Consider the following 16,787-nt stretch of genomic DNA (forward strand, 5'->3'; position numbering starts at 1 on the left):
GAAATTGAAAGTGAAAAAATAAATCTAAGCAATACAAGAAAACCAAAGCACCCGAGACTGAGGCGACTGTATTCTACATGTGTATCTGTGGGCTTGCTGACAATTCCAGGGGCCAGGGCCAAAGCCAGCTTCTGTACTTCAACTTGAGAACTCTAAAAGGCTGCAGCCAATCATTATTTCCATCAGTGACAATCACCTTCGTGATTAGTCGATGCATCCTTTGGTCTATTAAATGTCTAGAAAATGTGAGTAATGTGAATCGTAACACCTGAGAGCTTCTCCTGTCCCCCCGGCAGTCCAAATGACCAACAATCAGCAAATACTTGTTCGCTGAATGACCCTAACCACAGGAGCCATGGATGATTACTCCCTTTCTTTCAGTCTATGCATCCATTAATTGTTGCACCTCTATTAGGGGACATACTTCAATGTGGCTCAGGCCATATTTGCATGCACCCTGTTCAGAGACTGACGCCAGGTGGTCCAGACCACCTGTGATAGTCATCTGAGCGGCAGGATCTCACACCTGCACTTGTCTGCCAGGTAGCCTCAGGTAACTTGCCTGCACTATGCAGTGGTTACTCTTAACTTCTGATGGAGTGATACGGAGTTTAAACCCAGTTCAACTTTAAACCAGTTTACAATAGCAAGTAATATTTGACTAATTTATTTTCTTTTTATGCATTTAACTTAATGGCCTAAACGGGAGCAGCACTATTCAGTTTGTGGTGCTCTAATCAAAGCTATGACAGTCAAGGTTGACTTGAATAGAGCCGTTGGTCAACATGGTCCCTAGCAACACATTCACGTGACACTGACTGAGCGACATCATCTGTGTGTGCCTCATGGAATCAACACAGACCATCAATTCTACAGAGGCAGAGTAAAAAAAAGAACCATGTACTTTCTTTTTTGATAACTGTGGGTTTTTACCTGCACGTCGAGAAGGAAAGTGAGATCTGATCACAAGTGGCCACTGGAGAATCACATTTTAATAAGTGAGGACTCAGAGCTGTCCGTTCAGGGGTGGGAGTGGAATCAGTCAGGGCGCATGTTCACAGCCAGTCTGAACAGGGCTGGATCACACATCTGCTTCAGAGCTTCTGGAGAATGGAAGCGCTCAGAGCCGCACAGGTGGAGGGATTTACTGAGTGGATGTGGACTGGGCATCCTCTCACACTACTGATGCCCGAACATATGTTTAGAGGAGGCAGAGCAGATGTGTGTGATATGTGTGACCACCGCTCCTGCTCTTCCTCGCGTAGCTGTTGGTAGGAGGGGTGTTTTTAATCTGACTCATAGCGAAAAGCTTTTCTTTTTTTTCTTTTTTACCTCCTAAACGTGTCCTCGACTCTTTAATCAATTCAGACCACATGGGCAGAACTGTCCCCAGCTCCATTTAACGCCGAGAAATGAGAAACCCATGTGGTAAGTCTACTTCTTCAAGTATACAAAGCTGAGGGCATTTTCAAGAGTCAAAGAAGAATTTAATCAAACACAGAATGAGAGGAAATAGAGTGTGTTGTGCCTTTGCTTCAAAATAATCTTAGAAAACACAAAAGGATGTCCCAAAGAGGCCAGAGCCAAACAAATGGGTCCTTTTCACAGCAGCAGCCACTTTGGCACGTCATCACAGGGGTAACATTAATCATGGGCCCGTTATATTTAGTGTCATGGCCATTCCAGTCAGGCAGCATGCACAATACCAGGTCCCTGAGCCACAGAAACGGAACAGGACCACAATTCATGTTATTAATTACACCTGCGTTTACTCTACAGTACCGTGTCAGCGTGGCTGCCGTGGGAGGGGAGGAATGTCAGGACTGTAGTAAACAATAGCTAAATATAAGCATCGAGGTATTCCGATGCCGTTTATGAACGCCACACAAGCCACTTGTCATCTTCAAATCCCATATGTAGTACAAGAGGGTTAAAAGTACTGACTCCTCCTTTAATGTGCTTGAGATTTTTATTCTCCTTTAACCCGAGGACACCAACCTTAAAATTAGTAACACCGTCACTAACGTCGGGTATATTTTACCCAGTACAATATTCCTGATATATTTTGTTTTCATCAAAATAAATTAAAGTACAACACTGTCTGCCAGGTTGAAGTACTCTTCCTTAATTTCCCAATATGCGATGTCATGGAAAATGAAAACAGGTACCATGGGGGAGCCTAGAAAATGACATGACAAGAATCGTGTGGGTGAAAATCCCCTGGCGTTGGTGTTCTAGGGTTCATGGAACACGACAGATTTGTCACAATTCTAAGTCTCAAATGAAGTTTGAAACTGTAAATCTTTCATTTTGGTATCAAACTATGGTACTTCTGTACTTCAAGCTTGTTCTACGGCAGGGTTCCGGGGGTGGACCAAGGTATTTGTGACCTTAATATCCAGGTGGTTGGACACAGGATGTGTCCTGTACCTGGGTACGGATCAACGAACCATCTGGTCATCAATATGGCTCACGCGTCCTGGGCTACATCTGACTCAGGTGTGGACCCCTATCTAAAAGATGTTTTCTTGCTGGTGTTTTTGGCCGGTCTCTCAGAGCGTGTAGATGCTCAGGTAGGTCGGCTCAGCATCGCTGATGTGAAGCTGAGCTGCGGGGGAGGAGATGATGGCACTCAGGCAGGGTGCGAAACAATGATACCTAATATAAAAATGCCATGTGTGTCCCGCGCCAAATCTCTTAAGCTCAGGCTTTGGTCACCTGGGTGAGGTAATTGTGAGATAAAAAGCCTCTGAATGACAATGGTGAGGAGATTATTGGAGTAGCGGCACCTAGGATGGCTCACGCTGGTCAAATCCACCCGCGCATCAAAAAACGGAGCTTCTCTTAAGGAGCCCTGATTTGAACCGGCGCTCTGGTGATGATACAAACATTGATAAGCAGAGGCGGAGATGACTCATCCTTACCTGACATACTCTTCATCGAAGACTGGCTGTTCTTCCTTTTCCTCTTTGGCACATCTGGCCACCTGTGAGGGCAAGAGACAGGAAATGAGGGAGGAAGGGAGGGAGGGAGACAACAATGTTATGATGTGACAAAGAAGATAAGAGCTGAAGATAATGACACCTTAAAATTGCTTGTTTCTTATTCCATAAAACCCACAGTGCAAATTACACTAATCCTCCCATTTGAGAAGCTACTGCAGGATTAGCATTGATTCAGATGAGTTACGCAGCAAACACATCCAAGTTTCTCTCAGTCAGGAGTTTAGTTTCCAAATGGCCATTCTGATCTTTTCTATTCCTGTGGAGCGGTGGCTGAGGAATGTTTTGAATCAGGAGAGAAATAAGGTTTGATTAGGTATTGGTCAGGGAATGAATGCCACAGAGAGCGAAACCTCAACCGTCTATGGAGAAAGGTGGTAAGACAGGCAGGGGGCTGATTGGTTGGGGAAATAATAGAAAAAGGGCAGGGCTGATGAGGCCTGATGCTGATGCATAAGTGTGTGTGTGTGTGGGGGGGTTGATTTTTAAAAGAAACAAGGTAGAGCGCTAAAGAAGCTAAATTATAGCAGAGCAGCACAGTTTTCTTTTTTTTAACAGTTTGTAACTAAGAGACATGAGAGTTTTCCAGGACACGTGGACTGGTTTTTGTGAGGGAAGTAGCTCACTCTGAAATTATTCTCACTCTGCAACCCTGTGTGACAGCTGACTGCTTGCCAGTTGGAGCTCAACAGTTTGCTGCATTGCTAATATGAAACTCTCTGAACGAGTACTGGTGCAAAGTTCAGCTGCACTCAAACTTTCCGCACACAGCAACTGACTGCCGTTGGACTGCAGGTGGAGTTGGCCTCAAAACACCTCCTTAGCTGTTCTTCATATGACCTCATCTTTTTCTACCACCATCTTTGTGAAATCGTTTTCTTTGGCACATTTAGCCACATGTTGCTTTGTAAAACCACGTCACAGCTAATTGCACTCCATGAGTCCAAGTGCTTCAGGATGCATGGAAATCCAACACAATCCCTCTCCCTCCCTCTCAGACACACAAGGCTATAGATGGTGCCTTCACTCATCTCTTTCCCATCTCCTATCGCTTTCTATAATTCTCTATCCTTCCTCTTTTCTCACTCTCAGGGGATCAAGTCTGCATCTGCTCCTGGCGGCAGATTTGGATTACCCCCACTCCCCTCCCTTTTTTCTGTCCATCCCCAATGCTCTGGATAGTTTCTCAACATCCCAGCCATTTGCATTTTCTCTCTTTGTCTTTCCCCTCCCCGTTTTTTCAACTCTTTCCATGCATTCCCTCACTCCCCTCTTTGTTTTCTCTTATTCCTCTTTGTCCTCCACTCTATTTCTTTTATCTCTAAACTTCATTCGGCAGCATGACTTCTTGCCCCTCCTCTTTCCTTCTCTCTGTCACATGTATGCTTTTCTTCCATCTTTAAAAAAATGATGTCTCTTTCTCGGTTCTCGCTTCTCTTCACGGTTGAGCAGATCTATTAATTTTATTACCGTGGCACATGGTCAGGCAGTAACACTGGGAGATGTCTAGTCTGATCACTGAGCACTGTGAGGTGAGCTATAAAACCAAGACAAAAAAAACAACAGCTGAAGCATTTATATAGCAACTAAAGTCAGCAGCAGGAAAAACTTGTATTTTGCAGTGTTGACAGCTCCTACTATATCCATCACATGGTTCTGTATACACTGAAGTTTATAGAGTGCTGGCAGGTATAGAGCTCATTTATGCAAAGTAGTTCTTTGGCTACGAGCTGGAAGTCACAGCTGACATGTTGTTGGCAACAATAAATACCACAACCTACAGGAGTAAAGATCTAAAAGTGTGAAACTAACAGCCATAATTAACCACTTGGGGGCAGCAGAACAATCTGGGAAGGTAACATGAGACATATCCAGAGGCTTGGAAAAATATTGCAAATCAGCTGATACACGTAGACAGGAAGCAAACTGCCATCAAACAGAAATATATTCATGTTCACCTGAGATATCCGAGCCAATCATTCTCTTTATACAAACGCTTGATGCGCCACCAAGTTCACTTGGTAGTTTCTGATGTTTTCAGTCTGTGGCCAACTTCGCTTGATTCCTGTAGCGAGCAACTTTGTTCAAAAGCAACACAATAACTTCAAGAAATACTGCACCCAAAAAATGTTTTGCCTTACATGTTTTTCTTTCCGGCGTTACTATTTTGTGACTCCTTCATGTACACGCCACGTACATTTAGCATCACGCTAACAGCAAATCTACAACAAAACGTCTGTTTACTTCAGCGCATCCTGCCGTTTCATCCTCATCTTCTTTATCTGGCTGTGGATAAACCGAGCATACAATTAAATCCCGAAGATGTCTACTCTACAGGAGGCACTTCAGATTTGGTAAATGGATATTTTGGACAATTTTGCTGTTGTTTTGTTGCTTCACCGTTAGCTTAAAGCTAAATATGTGTGGCTGGCTCTTTCTGCACCCTGGAGTAAAAGTCCCAAGAAATCAATACAGGACAGAAACAAAACTTCTTTGCGAGCTCAAGATGCCTATTTGAGTGTAAATGAAAGGCAAAGAAGACTTTTCAGGTGAATTATTGCTTCAAAAGAGGCTGAAAGTCTCTGTAGAGCCGAGGGGCCTGCAGGGTTGAGGTGTGACTGACTGCTGCCAACGTTCCCCTTTGTTATTCTCGCTACACCTGTCAAACTTTTGGTCGTGGTTGGATGCACATACCACACAGGTACACAGTGAACCCAGCTCAGAGGTAGTTTGGGCAGATGTGGAGGAGATGACTGGAGCATGTAAATACATCGTACACAGTAAGTATTATAAACCAGTACTTCCAGTGCAGTTGTCTGTTTTTTAAGAGAACACTATGTTTATTAGCCTACTGTCATGGTAGCAGACTAAACGGATGATGACACCAGATATTGAACTACCCTTCTCATTTCTAGCAACCAGGTTGAAATAAAAAAACAAAACAAAACTGGCAGTGTAACTGGTGGGCTATGTCGGCTAACCACCTCAACATTGATAAAAGATTCATCAAGCTGAGTAATTTTATTCATTTATTGTCAAAATTCCTAAAATTCAGCTTCAACATTGTGACAATGGGGACGATTACTCACAAAATATGAACACAGTGAGGTTTGTGATAACAATGTGGATATAAATCAGATTCAGCAAACTTTATCCCCATGGGGGGCAATTACAGTAAGTTAATTAATGAATGCCTTCTAGCTCAGATCAGAACAAGCTGAAAAGTTCAGGAAATTCCATCTTTTTACTCTAATGCCCCTAATTAAAAGGAAGAAACTGCATATTACAACATCCAATACACAATATCTATGACAACTAATCACAAATCACAATACTTATATAACATTGATATACTTCCCAGCCCTCCAGGAAAATTAAGATTCTGGGGTTGTGGAATAATACCACATTTGAGGAATCAGTTGTTGGTGTTTTGGGAGCGCTTATCCACATTTACCATGATTTCTAACACTCTATATAGTAAACGACCAGTTGAAACTAATAGAGAAAAACAACTTCAGCCCTTATTTTTTGGTTTTGAAGACGGCAAAATAAAACACCGAACATGATGCCACCTGCATCCTATTTGAACTCTTGTTAACGGCAGGCAGCACTGACGAGTGCAACTTTAAAGCCGCGTTGTGTAACCTGCTCGCCCCCACTGGCGTCCATGAGCAGGGTACTGTAGGGAACCAGGATACATCATGGTCCAAATTTTTGAATGCAGCTAAAAATACAGAGCAAAGACAGCAGTGTGAGAATGCTGTGAGAACACATTGTACAACGGTTCCAGCTAAAGCTGCTACTTGGACACGAGTCTTCCCGAGGGCACCAGCTGAGAGATCATCCACAGGTAGGGGAGTGGAACCACAAACATGCTTGTACGGCAGAGGTCACACTCCCCACCACCCAAAAAGAAAATAAAGGCACATTTACATCAGCTGACTATGGGGCTCCCGAGGTTCCTAATCAACAAATAAGGTATCTGGTTTCATACATCTCTTCACATGAACACAATGCACTGCTTTGGTGGAGTTTCCTGTCTAATGACTTTAGCAAGAAGCAGAGCAAACAATCAGGTTATGAGAAGCACTTCAAAGATCATGTGGATAACAGCATAATTTATTTTATGCGAGAATTCCAGATGTTTTATTTCATGAAAAGTAATGCAATGTGATAATCATTTGGGAAAATCCAATTTGTAGACTCCTGATATGACGTCAAGACTAATATGTTTGTTGGAACCAATAATACAAACAGAGACTGAGGCCAGACTCTCTTAACTACACACACAGACCGACATGGCATACTTTATCTGTTGCAAACATGTGGAATGACTGCCAGCAGTGGTACACACCCGCGTCTAACACAAACAAACAGTCACACAGACCCACTAACCTGTTAATGCAGTAGGGCTGTAAGATATGCATGTTGTTCCCTTCGCAGTAACTTCGGATTTTCTGCAGATGTGTATTCTTTTGGCCTCCCAGTAGTCTAGCTTGAGCACCGGTGTCCCATGCAGCTTGGTTTACTATCACATCGACAGCTGAACACATAACAGTGGATCCAATTCCTCAGGAGTACATATGTTAAGTCTGAGTGTGGCCTAACAGCATTTGTTGATCTTTAAATCTCTTTCCACCCCCGCTGCGCAGCAACCTCCCGGTGACCTGCGCGCTGGAGTCGATCCGTAGAGCAGAGCCTCAAGTTTTCGCCCCGATGGCTCGGGCATTAGTCGCTCTCTGCCACACACTGGCTGCTGGCAGGACTGGCTACTCTGTTTATTTCCCTCTCTCTCCTCCCTCTTTCACTCACTCTCTCCCTCCCCTCTTAAACTTGTTCTCGTCCAACCTCCCCGACACCCTGCCTCCCTCCTTCGCTCCCTCCCTTCCTCCCCGTCTGTGTGTAGTTCCTCGCTGTCATTACAACATGCCTCGTCATCTGCTGACAACCCCTCTCACTTCAAACGTACTATATTTTGCAATCCCTCTCCACCCAACTGTCCTTTCCCTCTTGTTACCTGTCATTCCTGCTGATATTTTTATACTTGACTCCTGTCACTTTGCTCTACCCCCCCTGCCTTTTCTCTTTTTTTGCGCTTTTTCATGACTTCCCGCAGAACCCCCCCAAAAAACCCAACAAAAAAGCCCCACTAAATCCAAAGTCAGCTTTAACACTAATATGGTTACATAACAGCAGGCTGGGACAGTCTCTCCAGTCAAGCTGACTCAGAGATTCTTTATATTTCCTCATTTAAAGCGAAAACCCTTCCTGATTAAATTGTCATCACAAGCATGACGGCCATTCTGAGTGTTTAATGATCACTTAAGTCATGCTAAGTGATCTGTGCACTTCAAATTCCTGGTCACATTTGTCGCTGTTCATTTTTTTGGTCCATTTCTCCTTCTTATACAACACAATTAGGGTTGGGAATTGATGAGATTTTACTGATGCCGACGCCATAATCAGTTCAGCTTATTTGTACGATCCCCATTCAGGTTTCAAAGCAGAATAAAGACGAGGCCTCCTGTGCAGATTCTCAGCATTAAGTCAGTTCTTTAATTACATGAGTCTACACGTGCAGAAACAGAGTGGAAAAGACTGCATGTGACTCGGGAAGGTAAAAGCTTCAGTGGTTACAGGTGATTCTACACAGGGATGTTTGCCTAATATCATCTGAATGAATACTATACATGAAGATGGTCTTTTTCTTTAAAAAGAGCTCAGGCCAATGACAAAGTCAAGGTGGTTGCAGCCTGACAGTCGCTCTGCTGTAAGTGCGGCAAAGACATGTCATTGTTTGGCAAAGTGTGACTGTCAGAAAAACGTGCTGGCAGTGATAAGAGTATCTGATTGAAGCTAAGAGGCAATCAAGAACCAGCGTGTCTGGTATCCAGTATGTAGAAATACTACATTTTGTTTCCTTTGTCTGGGAATACCATCACACCTCAACTGCCAAGCTGTCCTCTCGGCATCATCCTGCTAGCCAGGATCAAAAAGCCTCCAAGTGTGACGGATCAGGACGGCGGCGGCGACTCACAGGTTGGATCTCGTTTGTTTCTTTTCTTCAGCGTGTGTCTTTCCTCCTTCACACTTAAATAGAAGTTGCATTGCAGGCTACAAGTGCCTATTGTCCTATTCCACGTATGTGTATGAGCTGTCTGCTGTCAGCAGGAGCAATACAGAGTATACCATAAAAAAACATAGATAAAAAGTCTGACATGATGCACCCTGAATGTACATGTGCCTACCAGATAAACTATATTAGCTAGCAAGCTAGCAAAAAACCCAATGGCTTCCTGGCTAGGATTTACGCATGTTGAGGTGGAGGGAACCTGTGGCGGCAGCAGACTGGACTGCTTCAGCATCCACACAGAGCATGACAGCGGCTTGGTCTCTCCCTGATGGGTCTTAATACCTTTATTCTCTCAATACCACAGCCTGGGGTTCTCTTCCGACTTGCTCTGGATAAGCCACCCAAAATAAATTCCTGTTTCTTAAATACATCACGGTACTGAAGTGACAATAGATTTTCTCAAAAAGAGCTGGATTTTTAAGATAAATCTAAGTCCTCAGTACAGAATTTACTTGAATGGAAAGTCTGACCTAAAAATCAAAAGTACAAATGCCATCAGAGATGGCAACTAAAAACCTGTTATTACCGATGCGCACGAATGGATTTGCAAATTTGAACTCATCTAAACCAAAGGAATTTCATCTTTTTTTTTTTTAGATTTTACTTTTAATATTCGAATCACAACAACATCACCCCCACCAACCAGATGATTCGGCAAAGACGCAGTCAAGCCAACACTCCACATTTACACTCCAAGATTTTCAAGTGGCGATTCCAGCATTTGACATAAAACACGCGAGACCAAATATGACATCTGACATAAGCAAGCCTGGAGGTGGCTTGTCACCGTTAGCGGGTTGCTACATTTTACATGGAAAAAAACTAACGGAAAGTGTGGCCGAGGTCACGGCTGAGAGGACGGAGTCAGCGTGGCACAGTTTGAAGCATGAGCTGGATAGAGAGTCTCATTGTTCGTCTCGAACGGGGCTAATGCATCAACTAGTTAGTGACGCTTGACAGCTCGCTCTCATTGGCTGTTACTGGTGTTCTGCTCAATATTGCATCACTGTTCCTTTCATATAACAGGATCCTATTTTTGATATTGCAATTGGAGATGGGCGAGCCCTCGCTGAAGCCCTTGACATCAAGACATGTCTGTAACCATCATCAAGATCAGAATCATTTGGGCGGGTCATCCCTAACCATGAGTCCAGCTGGACACAAAAGTATCCCAACTATCCTCCAGGCTTTAGTGACATAATTATCAATTGATAATTATTATAGATTTTATAGATATAGATATTACAGAGAGCTGCATACCTGTGGTTTTACACAAACAGAGGGGGCTTGTCTGCCTCAAGGAAAAAAGCTGATTGTTTACAATGGCGGAACCCTCTAAGCGAACTGTTCCGTCCCGTTCGAGGGCCTCCTGAACATTCTGTTACCCTGAAGGTCTCGTACACAGACGCGCTGTTTTGATCCACACTTCCTGAAGCTGTTTTTATTTGAAAAAACATACAAAGGAACCAACAAACCTTGAAGTAGGTTGAACAAATATGCACAGCATAACTCAGTCACACCATACCAGTAGGAATGACATCACCATTAACATCATTTGTTTTTCAGTGAAAGAGACAAATTACTAAGGATGCATGATATTGGATTTTTTGCTGATAAATGTCCCAGTATTTTATGACTGTGTTGGAAAAGCACCATGACAACAGCTGAAACTGTGCCTGCAGTCGGGATTGCTCCAGTCTGATTTAGCCTCTCAGGGTCTACGAAGTCCCCATCAGCAGAGGGTCCAGAAGCTGGAGAGGAGACTCGTCCATCAAGGGTGGGAGATCATCATCAGAGACACCAACAACGTTCGTCCCACAACCAAGAGCCCAAACTTGTGAGCTGGGAAAGAGCCCTCATGTGCTCCAGCAACATCGACGCACGTCCTTACTGCTTACGCAAAACCAGCCGGTCTGTCTCAAGACTGGTACACCTGGAGGCACAACCAATCCTGCAAGGATGGAGAACTACCAGCAACATCCTCCCTCCCCCAGGGCAGGGCCCCTCATACGCACACCCCCCTTTATAAGAGCAGGACTGCTGCAGCACAGCAGTCGAGGTGAACCTCCTGGATGCCTCAGGCTGATCGAGATCAGAACCTCATCTTTCCATCTGACATCTTTATGATGAATCTCAGGTCTGACCTGATCTGAGCTTGCTGCAGAACTTCCTGTCCATCATGGAGCTAAAGGTATCATGGAGGGCTGTGGTTGGTGAAGCACACAAACACAAGAGCTTGAAGTATGACGACGTAGTTGAGGTAGCAGCAGTCAAGGAAGGACCAAAGTCTTTCCTGTAGGCAGGGTGCTGAGGGTTAGTCACCACTTCAACAACAGGGCTGCTGGATGACCAGTGACAGGGCTAGCAGAGGGGGACGGGGACACACATGGGATGCCAGATGTTGCAGTTGAGCCATCCAGATGTGTCATGGGCCTATCAGCAAGACACCGAAGACGGACGGTGTCCACCTGATGACCCTGAAGAAGCGATTACCCCTCCCCCACTCAAAAACACAGACACCAGGCCGGTGATTATATTACAACATCAAGTCCTTCGAGAAGGACACGGAGTTTTAACCATGGCAGCTTAATGTTGACAAAGATGGTAAAGAAGACATGGAGAGGAAGGGACCATCGTATATCAAAAGAGAGCGTGACTCTACATCTGCTTTTTGGGTTATTAATTAAACTGACAAGAACAAGATTAAACTGGTAAAACACAAAAAAAAAATGTTTTAAACAACTAGAAAGAAGGAGACGTCGACAAAGATGTGAGGATGGTCAAAGATGAGCAGTCTAGTGATACTCACAGGATTCCTAGACAGAAAAGAGGTAGGAAAAAGCAGAACAAGCTTTCGAAACATAAAAGAGAGATACTTTTGTCATTAAGAATCTCACTGGAGTAGGATCTGATCAGAAGTTAATGCTTTTAAATGTTAATATCGTTGCAAAACAAGGGATTATTTGAAAGTGATGTGACGGTAAGTCTTGTTTCTGGATGGGTGTTTTCTCCCTTCTGTGTCTCATTTCCGTCCACTCCTATATTTCATCCCCTAACTTCCGACGTCTCTTCCATTCTTGTGACGATGTCAGCGTTTTGTCAGGGCTCCACCGAGCACTGACAGTTCTAGCAGCACCTCAAGGTAAACTCTGTGTACGGCGTCAGCGAGGCCTGTCTGTCGTGTGCCTCGTTGAGTAAAGAAATGTAAATTCTGCATTTACATCCAGACTTTTAGTGACAAACGACATTCGAGGGGGACTTGGAACAACCCTTCATCGTTGGGATGAGACGTCAATGCCATAGTGGAGTGTCGAGGTTTATGTAGATGTACGATGCACAAAATTGCATTTTTTTTGCTGGTTATTTGCTATTTTAGGATTTTGGCCGACACTTATATTTACTTGAAAAAAAAAAAGTATGATATTCAAAAAAACATTGGGAATTTGAAAAACTGCAAATGACTTTATTTCAACAATATTTTGAAAAGCCCACAGCTCATGTATTTCCCACCACAGACGGGCAAAGAGGAAGAGATTGGAGCAAAACTGGACCATCATAGTGATACAGATGCATTGAGAAAATGTCCTGGTATCATCCACTCCTGCGGCTCATCGCTGTATAACTAATCTGCTTATCTGGCTGCAGTAAAGGCCGATACCTGGATAACCTGTGTCCTGATATCTCCTTGCTGTAAGGCTATTAAAATACCACTTCATTAAGTTTTAAATTTGCAGCATGGAGACCATTTGGATTTTTAACAAGTGATCAATTTATCCAAATATCCAACATTACACTTCTTCCCTAAACACTAACCCAAAGATCAACATTTAACCACCAGGGATCATAGCTTTTGTGTCCAGTTGCCACCCCCAAAAACTGGTCTTAAAGCTGGTTTGTGCCCCTGAAAGCGTCTTAAGACACACAAATAAAATTCCATTCCAGCATCTCATATCCAGCTCCAGGCTGTGTGAATGTTTTCATCAGCGTCTCTTGTGTTGGAGTGTGTGTGTGTGTGTGTGTGTGTGTGTGTGTGTGTGTGTGTGTGTGTGTGAGCATCCAAAATGCTCCGAGACTCTGAAATCACTGAGGGGAGGAGTTGGGGCATGAGGCAGTGCTCACAAGAACACGTGCATGCTCAGTGACACTGTGAGAAACACACACACACGCACATGCGCACAAATGTGAAGTGATAATCCCCAGTTGATGTCACATATTGAGGCGTCCTGAGCTGTCCTTTGGTTTCTCTGGCTCCATCTGCCCTTGCTGCTCCTATTCCAGCCCCCTCCACTACCTTAATCTACACTCACACACACACACACACACACACACACACACACACACACACACACACACTACCTTATGTATACATCTATATATAATATTCCAGCCCCCAACTTGCATACTCGAGCCAGGCAGAATGTTAGGAACACCTTTCGTTATGAGGTATTCCTGCACGACACAAACGCACAACCTCCATGATAACAGAGGTTATCAGCATCTGTCAACATAAACGGACACATCACAAGCTTTGTTAAAGTAGGGCAGTTATACTGGCTGGCGGTACTTGGTCGAGGTGTAACTAATGAAGTGGCCAGCGAGAGCACATAATAAACCAAACCCATCTGCCTGCATGGGGGGGTGCACACATGCTACTGCTCCACACTCCAGCAGCACAGAGCTCTGCCAAAGCCTAATCACCTCCCCAGGTAGATGCTACCTCCAGACTGAACCGGCTACATTTCACACTTAGTTACACCATGGTAGCCATGGAGCTCACAGCACGTGCTCAGCTCAGCCTGATAGTGGCTGTAGGGAAAAGGTCACTGAGGTCACGTGAATTGTTCGGTTCTTCGCCATTTACACAACTCCTCTGAATGTGCAAATGAAACCTTTAGATTTAGAGAAAACGAGAGCGCGCGTAGTCACTGGCTCACAAGGATAAACAAAGTTAAATACAAATAAAAATGCCAAATCAACTTGAAAGTAAAGTGGCTTCTTCCTTCTACGACATCTGAACTTGAGGAGTGACAGCCTGTTATCAGCAGCGGAGGTCTTTCAGAATCACAATCAGCAAACTTAACACACCTGCTACCAAAATATTTGCCTTCAGTGTCTTTATTGCAATTTAACTTTTACTCTCAGTGTTACTTCATAAGTACTCTGCATGATTATGTGGATCACATTTGCAGTTGATCGGGTGAGGGCCTTTACTCTGATGGTAACAATTTAAGCTGAAACGTTCAGAGGGCTGAATCTGAAAGCAACTTCAGCTGTGAAATCAGTGTAGTAAAGTATGAAAGTATTTCCTCTCTGGTGCAGTTCTGAAGTTGTGTAAAACCAAAGGATAGCAGTCTACATTGAGGGTATATTAACAATCACTAGTTAATGCTCAGTTACTCTTAGTAATACTCAGTTAACCGATGTGTCAAGCAATGTGCTACTAGTCAGATTCCAGGTAACAGCAAAGATGGATGTAAGCGGGGGAGGCTACATGTCCCCAGTTTACAACAGGAGTCAATTAATAATTGGTTATTACATGTAACTAACAATCATTTAGCGCTAAGTATTAACTGGCTGTTATTACAGTCAGTATCTATATTGTCAAGTGTTACCAATCATGGTTCTGAGGCAAAGACCTTGCATGTCGAAGAAGTACTGGCATGAATAATTCCAGCCATTTACTCCACTGACTCTGGAACAGTTTGTTCTGACTCAGCTTCTTTCCTTTAAATCATTGGCTGATGCAGGGCATGGTTTTATGTGGTCATGCTGATAGTAAGCTCCTCGTGTGCTGCATTCCATTTACTCAAGCAGGGGCAACATTGGTTGGTTGCAAGGTGACAACAAACAAATTTGAACTGAACTGACTGTTCTGACGGCACTCTTTTTTCCAGCCTCAGCCCAAGCAAAGCATCATTCCTCCCTGATATCCTGGATGACAATGTGGGGGTTTGACTTGCTCTGTGTTTGTGCTCTCGTCTGATCGGATTGCCTCTGAACTCCGTCTCTGTGAATTTGTTAAATGAAGCGTGTAATGCAGCATGTGTGTGTGTGTGTGCGCGCGCGCGTGAATTATTGCACGTGCCAAAGGAACGGGGAGAGCACAGATGGCAGCGTGACAGCATGTTCTGCCTTCAAGTTTACCTCTCCCAAAAATACACACACTACAATGTAAACAATGCCTCCTGTATCCATCCATCCATCCATCCATTCGTCATCCATTTCTGATTTCATATCCATGTTCTAATCTTCCTTAATTCAAGTACTTCACAGTGTGGTTCTGATTTGAAGACGTGAGTGGGACTCCAATTATTTGAAGTTGAAATCTGAAAAAATGAGGGTGATGATGCACCTCTGCTTCTCTGACTGCTTTGATCCATCCATCCATGCCTGCAGCTCTTCTTTCATCTGTCACTTCTGTCAAACCTATCGTTTCCATCTCATCAAACCATCCCTTCTTTAATTTTACAAGATACACACACACACACACGCACACACACACACACACACACACACACACACAGACACACTGTCTCACCCTTTCTCATCTCCCTCTGATGAGTTGCTATCCTGCTTGTTGGACACCGGCTCCATTCAGCCCCAGTCCCGTCCAGCAGCCAATCACAGGACAATGAGGCCGACTCCCAGCTCGCCAGCCTGCTCAGCATTCGCCGGCAGACCCTTCAATAGACAGCCGTCTGAGAAGCTGAGCTGTGATTGGTTGGGAGGCGCATGGTGGGTGAGACATCAGTGGAAGCAAAGGAGAGCTGGAGGAGTAGAGAGAGGAGGAGGAGGCAGTAAATCAACCAACGTGCCATGAACAATTACACTAGAAAACATTACATTACAGGGACTCTACTAAGATTTAGTTACTTACTGAATAAAAATATACCCCGTAAACTGTATATTTAACATGCAGCCCCATGTTTTCTAATTCCCTGATTTGAAGTCTTTAATTATTTAGAGGCCTTTGGTGATGTGTGGTATGTTATTTAATCCTGAACTGCCCACATTACCTTAACTTGAGTAAAAGACAAACATGCTAAATTCACGTGAGGAGGAGAATGTGTGATTATACAGAAAACGTTGGTTTATAAATTTGAAATGTATTTAATATTTTGATACTCCTAAGATAAATAGCGAATAGATATACAGGAGTTAGCGAAGTAAACCTTTATATACAATTTCTTAATGCATATGTCTGCATTTGTTCTGATGAGGTTTTAAACATTTCTGTAGTGTTGGTTTTTGTTCTAAACATAGTCAAAACAAATACTTCAATCAAATGTACACTCCTTATATAAAGGCACGTCAAATAATGTATTTTATTCCAGCTTTTCTATTTCTGCTCAGCTATGAAAACACAAACGATAGCCTGCCGTTTGGTCATCTACTGATGCAAGATACACCCTCGCTATCGGACATGATTTAATCCATCCAAACCAACATAAATCACATGTCCTGTAAATACACACTAAATATACAAAAATACAGTTCATATAAAAATATATATTAATTCAGTGCAGTATCATGAGTGTCGATCTGAGAATGGTATCAGGAGTCAGGCCTAACTCAGGGAAGTGTAGAGTTCTGTGTTAACTCTATATCGTTGTGAATGGACAGTCATAAAAACAAGGGGAAAAAAAGGAAGT

The 16,787-nt window shown here is 43.6% G+C and overlaps 1 protein-coding gene across 8 annotated transcripts in view; it reads right to left on the reverse strand.

The window, feature by feature from the left end:
• Positions 1-16,787, reverse strand: part of LOC147245767 (thyroid hormone receptor alpha) — a 147,694-nt gene that overhangs the window by 27,310 nt on the left and 103,597 nt on the right. For 5 of the 8 annotated variants that reach the window (XM_086185646.1, XM_086185642.1, XM_086185643.1 and 2 more), the window contains 2 exons: positions 15,674-15,902; positions 2,925-2,986 (listed from right to left, as the gene is read on the reverse strand). In XM_086185646.1, coding sequence (XP_086041772.1) covers positions 2,925-2,986; positions 15,674-15,729 — 118 coding nt within the window. In that variant the 5' untranslated portion in view covers positions 15,730-15,902. Of the gene's footprint in view, positions 1-2,924; positions 2,987-7,397; positions 7,765-15,673; positions 15,903-16,787 lie in introns of those variants that run through there. The other 3 variants (XM_086185641.1, XM_086185640.1, XM_086185647.1) reach the window with 2 other exon arrangements.

This window comes from Aulostomus chinensis, chromosome 18 (genome assembly GCF_037954235.1).
Source record: "Aulostomus chinensis isolate RoL2024-O1b breed Wild chromosome 18, RoL_Achi_v1.0, whole genome shotgun sequence".
NCBI lineage: Eukaryota > Metazoa > Chordata > Actinopteri > Syngnathiformes > Aulostomidae > Aulostomus > Aulostomus chinensis.